At 31.7% G+C, this 6,298-nt stretch overlaps 1 protein-coding gene across 1 annotated transcript; it reads left to right on the forward strand.

Annotated features, from left to right (window-relative positions):
• Window positions 1–6: 6 nt before the first annotated feature.
• On the forward strand, window positions 7–5,269 carry LOC108381918 (uncharacterized; the record flags this gene model as incomplete). The annotated part of the gene is made up of 3 exons (XM_017638314.1): window positions 7–182; window positions 728–1,072; window positions 4,831–5,269. Coding segments are annotated over exons 1-3 (950 nt in total), but the record flags the coding sequence as incomplete, so codon positions are not given.
• Between the last annotated feature and the right edge of the window lie 1,029 nt (window positions 5,270–6,298).

Consider the following 6,298-nt stretch of genomic DNA (forward strand, 5'->3'; position numbering starts at 1 on the left):
AGACACGCAAACAGATATGGCAGTCAAGTCAACAAGAAAGAATGAACAACAAACAGCCGAGAGTGAAACACAGCCGCATGGCAATGAAACTGAGACTCGTAAGAGTAAAAGTATGGACACGAAACTGCAGATGTCAACACAAATAAAAACAACAACAACAAAAACGCCACAAGGAATGGAAGGTAAATTCATTGAATTAAGAGCGTATGACCTTGTAAAGTTTACGTAGTATGTACAGTGAGTGTCAGTGAAAATCGTACAGTAATATTTTGTTTTATTTAAATTATATTAATTTTTCATAAATATATACATAGTTCATACTACAACAAAATCCATAAAAGCCAAAATTTCTAACTCTGTAATAATACATCAAAATTACACAATTTTTAATCAGAATTTTTAGAATTTATTTGGGTATGCAGTTTTATAGGTCATTCAATTTTAATAATAATAATGTGCAAGTTTGAAGTAGCTACAAAGTACCGTTGGTTTTGGTATTTTTTTTTTGTCGAGGGTATTGCGCATTTTCTTTCACAGAAAAAAAAACAGATTTTGTTCATTCGTTACGGATTTTGTTGTCTTACGAACTATATTTTCATTAAAAATTAATCAAATTTAAATAAAACGAAATATTTTCAAAATTTGGTCCATATTAAATTTACTGTACGATTTTGACTCATACTCACTGAATGTACATAAGTACATATGTGCAAATCATTATCTGCAGATCACACCAGCCTACTGGAAAATTCCACACCGCCAACTAGTACATGCACAGCTGTGCTATCCTCTACGTTAAGTATAAACACAAAGCAACAACTTCTGAGAAAAGCAATTTCTACTTGTTGGCAAAAAACACTACAACTCGTCACAACAAACACTGGCAAGCCAGCCAATAATCCATCAGCCAAATACTTTAACTGGTCATATCGACTGTTGCGACGCAAACAACTTATATTCTTACTCATTTTTGTGATATTCATCTTCTATTTGGGTAGTTCGATACGCGATGGCGATAATACGGACGAAAGTGTACGCGTGCTGCACTACTCGCATGTGCCGGGCATGAAGGGTACGTATACGTCAAGGTGCATCATAAATATGTATTGCGTTTTGTATAATATATGTATGTACATACATACTAGATGAATATTATGCTAGACGCCATATTGTATGCANCATGTGTACAAATTCATAACACAAAAACTTGACTTTTCAACACTTTTGCATGTTAAAATAATATTTATATGTACATAAACAGACAGTCACATGCATACATATGTATACATATACATACACAATTTTGTTATAACATTTGTCACTAAAGACTAGTTTTCACTATGTCATATTTTGACGCCAAAATTGGGGACATATTTTGACACGTTTATCTATACCTTTACCGATAATATTATGGGCCAAAAACTGACAGATAGCCGAATTAGCAGCACATGTACACGACTAAAGTCTATCCTGATCGAAATCAATTGATAAACCGCTTTTTAATCCCATTTGACAATGTGTTTTCACTTATTTGACGACAAATGCCACTGAATTTGACATAGTGAAAACCAGCCTTTAGGGTTAATTTCTAAATGCAGTATTAAGTGCAGCTTTGATCAAAGCCCAAGCTTGTACAACGAGGGTTAAGTCGCGTGAATATACTGCGTGACCATCACTCGAGATTTAAAGCATCAAGCTAACAGAGCCAATTACACTGGATCACAAATTTTTATTATTTTATTTTTTTGCTCGCCAGTTGCCACTATCCCATTCCGAAAATCGAGTAATTTTTTTTTTTATTATGGATAAGTTTTTGGGATATTTACAATTTTTTCATTATTCAGTTACAAAAAAAAAAGTAGTTCCACATAATCATGTATGTAAATTTAAGAACCAATTGGACAATCTTATTAGCAAATGAAAGGTAATAGGGCTTTCGCACGAGGCGATTTTTCAGTCAACTTTTAGTTGAAAGCAAAAATCGCCTCGTCCGAACGGCCTTTCAACTAATCGCTTTCAACAAAGTTGGTCGCCAGCCAACTTTGAGCTCATTCAACTTTTTTTCCTTGCAATCCTGTGTTTGTTTCCATTCTGTATCAGTGTGGGGAAATGAAATTGTTCCTTCAGTACGAAATCTATACAAAAAATGTACTTTTCGGCTATAAATTGTATACACTTTTTAATTCGCTCATATATTTTCTTAGTACATTCCCTTCAAGATCAATGATTTTATGGTGTTCATGAGAAAATTTTATAGTTTATGTACATACGTTTACGTATTTTACACTTTTACAAATTGATTCCACGTGCACATGTACTGCATTTAACGCAAATATGTACATATGTACACATTTTCAGGTATACAACTTAACAAAAAGAATTTTTGGGTTCTTATTAATGGATAAAAGAGACATTTTCTTTGGATTAGCCCATTAAATTTTAATATAACTAAATTTTTTAAGATTTCTTTGATGAAGGTGTTGCTAATTTTCTCCATATAAAAAAATCGTCGAACACGCTTCGTATGGAAGAAAATGGCTGACATCCTCGACAAAAAAAAATTGCCAAGTTCAACGGTAAGTCCCAGCTACTTTAAACTTGCACTTTATTATACTAAAATTGAATGGGCTAAAAACTAAAGAATATTAATAAAGCTCGAAATTTTTACGTATGTATGTTGGTTTTTGGATGTTTCGCAAAGATTTAATCTTGGGTTTATACAGTTTTTCTTAAAGAATACATTATATTTTATAAACAGATAATTAAAATTAAATAATAAAATAAATAGTAAAATCTTGTCAATATGTGAGTGCCGTAAAGGTATTATATTTAAGAAAATCTCTTCTTATAACTAACGAAGACTTTGTTTCTATATGAAGCTGACTTTGACATTTTGTTTTAATAAAACTTAGTATCGAAAAGTTTCTTTAAAAATTTGCCTAGGCTATGTTATACTGGTTCGTTCAAGCCATTTTTCAAAACTTACAAAGGTNTTCGTACAAGCCATTTTTCAAAGCTGACAAAGGTAAATACGAACAGGCGAACAAAAGAGAATACAAAAAATTTAATGCTGTGAATTTTCAGAGATATATATTTTTAGTATTCATTACAAAATTGTACTAAAAAGTAGTAGGAAAGTATATTGTAAATGAAATTGTATCAAACAATTACAATTGTACCAAAAATGCCAACACTGTTCTGTATACATACTTTTTTTCTTTTTTACCTTTTTACTCTTATTTTATCTTTCAGCTTCGCTAAAAGCACTTTTCTACCAACGCTTGGCTTATCAAATTTACGCCAATTGATAAAATTTTGCGATTTAAATTCATTTTCAATAATGTAAATAACGATTCGTGTTGAATCGAAAATCGGCTCGTCTGAATAGGGATGGCAACTTTTTTACTTTCAACTTCTCATTCAACTTCGTATTCAACTTTTGTTGCCTGTAAAATCGCCTCGTGCGAATGCCCTATAAAAAATTTCTGATTTTTGTTTTTTTCTTTTTTCCTTTTAGATTTGTCCAATTTTTTCTCTGGCATTAAAGCTTGCTCTTTAACAACAAATGCAAGCTATTAACGAAGAAATCGAAGAATAAATAAATAAGTTAGGAATGGTCAAATGAAAATGCGCAATGATTTTTTTGTATGCAATATGAACAGGAAACAGAGTTGAGCGATAAGGATTACATGTGTAATTGATTACAATCATTTTAAAAATGCAATTTTCCTAATTACAATTTTTGAGTAATCATAAATGAAGTAATTCTAGAAATGCGCAAAAGATAAATATTAGTAAGTTAATAATATACGAAAAATTTAAATAGAAATGTAATTCCTCTTTTCTTCAACTGAACAATAAAGAATTTGTTACCCAGTAGATAATTTCAGGAGCTTTCCTTTTCAAAACGCTTTCCTGAGAGTCGAGGGGCCTTCCCCTTCCCCAGGTGGGACTTTTAGGGTTTTACTGGAAATGTACAGGATCTTTTGAGTGGTTTGGGACTTTTTGAGATTTTTCGTGACCGTTTAGGATTTTTTCGGGATTTTCAAATAAATTTTTTTTTAATCTTTTCGGGACCGTTCAGGATATTTGCGGGTCTTTTTTTTTTACTTTTGTTTTACTTTTCGAGATCATTGGATTTTTTTTTGGTCGTTATTTTTATTTTTTCTCTTCGATTTCTAGAACTTTGCTGGTATCACGAAAAGTATCCTAAGGTTTCTTTAGAATCACCAAGATGGCTCTTAGATTGCATCATATTGGTTTTACTAACCCAATTTAATTTTGATGCAGAAAACCTTTTAGAGCAACTATGAGCCTCTTTTAATCAAAAGTAAATTTAGAAAAAAAAGTAGTAATACTAATTTTTCAAGAAGTTGAGAAATTGTACCCCACTCTAGGCAAGTGACGGGATACTGTTAACTGCTCTTCGTTTTAGATATTTTGGCATTGCTGCTGCAGTACTGCATTTACGAACTAACCCAATGTATTTTCTTTCTAATTGTATTTTAGCTTTTGTTTAATCCAACTTACAAACATACTTACTACATATGTACATATGTATGTGTATTACCTATACAACTTTATTTTGATCATTTGTCCAAATGTCTATTGCTGCACATTACAAATTGTTATGTTTTATTTTTCGTTCTTTTAATTTGCATGCTTTTGACGCAACAAAATTCAAATCAACCACTTCTGGAATATGAAATTACATAAAAAAAAATTCACCAAATTGCTTGTACCGATTTGTTGTTGTTATTTTGCTTGCTGTTTTGTCTTGTGCTGTCTAATGTGCAACATCTGCTTGCGCGCTGACCTCAAAATCAGTAGACAAAAAAGAGCTGCTGTCACAAGCTATTGGTAGTGTGAGACCATTAGTGACACCACCAGCCGACAATGTGGCACTTTTAAACGATACAACAACCACAGAGTCACGCACCGATTCTAACTCTAAAAATCCATTAACTAATAATACATATGCAATCGTACAACCACGCACAGGTTTTCTTGTTTGGAGCGAATCCTGTCGAATACCAGTTGTAGATGTATATGCGCCGGATATAATGCAACATTTCAAGCGTGAAAAATATAAGCCATGCTCGAAAAAGAAACCACTAACTACGGTCACTTTCAATACGACTTCAAAGGAGTATTTGCTGCAAATCGAGAAGAGCGAAATAAAGTCATTTGGCAAATCAGGCCGCATACGTTGCTGCTATCAGCCGATAATACGCAATGGCACAGGCGCAAAGGCGGATGAAGACTATAAGTGAGTATATATGTACATGTGTGCATACGAGAAAATTATATATCATTTAATACATACATACATACTTTTAGATTAGACTGCATCTTCAAAAAAAAAATTGCGGCTTTTCCATCGGGATTACAAAATTGATTTTATTTGAAGACGTCCACGCAAAATATTTCGGAAAAATATTACGATTTACGTGAGCTGGACCGCTTCGAAAATACTTCCAAAAATGGAGTTTTTTATGAATAGAAAGATAGTTTCTTAAAGAACTTTTTGAGAAAAAAAATTGCTTTAGATGACAAACCAGTTTAAGCCTAAAAAATCTGCATAAAAATATTTTAAAAAATTTTCAACGGAAACGTAATAATGAGATTTTTGATGCTTGAAGAAATACAAAGTGTGAGAAAATACATTTCTAACGATACCTCATAAGCCTAAATCGGAATTCTTTTGGTCTAGTTTCTTTTAGTTGAAGTTTTTCTTATACCAATCTTTGAAAAAAGTTAAAAAAACAGCATCCAAAATCTCATTATTACGATTCGGTCGAAAATTATTTTAATATTTTTATGCAGATTTTTGTAAGCTTAAACTGCTTTGTCAACTGAGAGGATTTTTTTCAAAAATATCTTTAACTATTTTAATTCATAAAAAACTCTATTTTTGGAGGTATATTCAAATCAGGTAAATCTCTAAATTTTTCCGAAATATTTTAGTGCAAGTCTTAAAATATAATAGATTCTTTAATTCCAATAGAAACAGATTTTTTTTTTTTTTTTTTTTATGGGGAGTGATGCAGTCTAATATATATATATATGTACATTAAGCCGTATCACGACATATGTATGAAAGAAGAAAAAGTTTAGCGTGTGTGCGTTTTATTTAAACACTTATGTCGAGAGACAATTCATTTATAGTCCTGAGCGAGGCCTTTTCGGTAACATAAAAAACACGCAATTTAACGATTTCATAAAAAAAAAATTTACACCCAACGCCTAAACGTTCAAATTTGCGGATTACATTTATTTATAACAGCTACATTTGGGC

This window comes from Rhagoletis zephyria, unplaced genomic scaffold (genome assembly GCF_001687245.7).
Source record: "Rhagoletis zephyria isolate East Lansing unplaced genomic scaffold, Rhagoletis_zephyria_1.1 Rzeph_scaffold_24348, whole genome shotgun sequence".
Taxonomy (NCBI): domain Eukaryota; kingdom Metazoa; phylum Arthropoda; class Insecta; order Diptera; family Tephritidae; genus Rhagoletis; species Rhagoletis zephyria.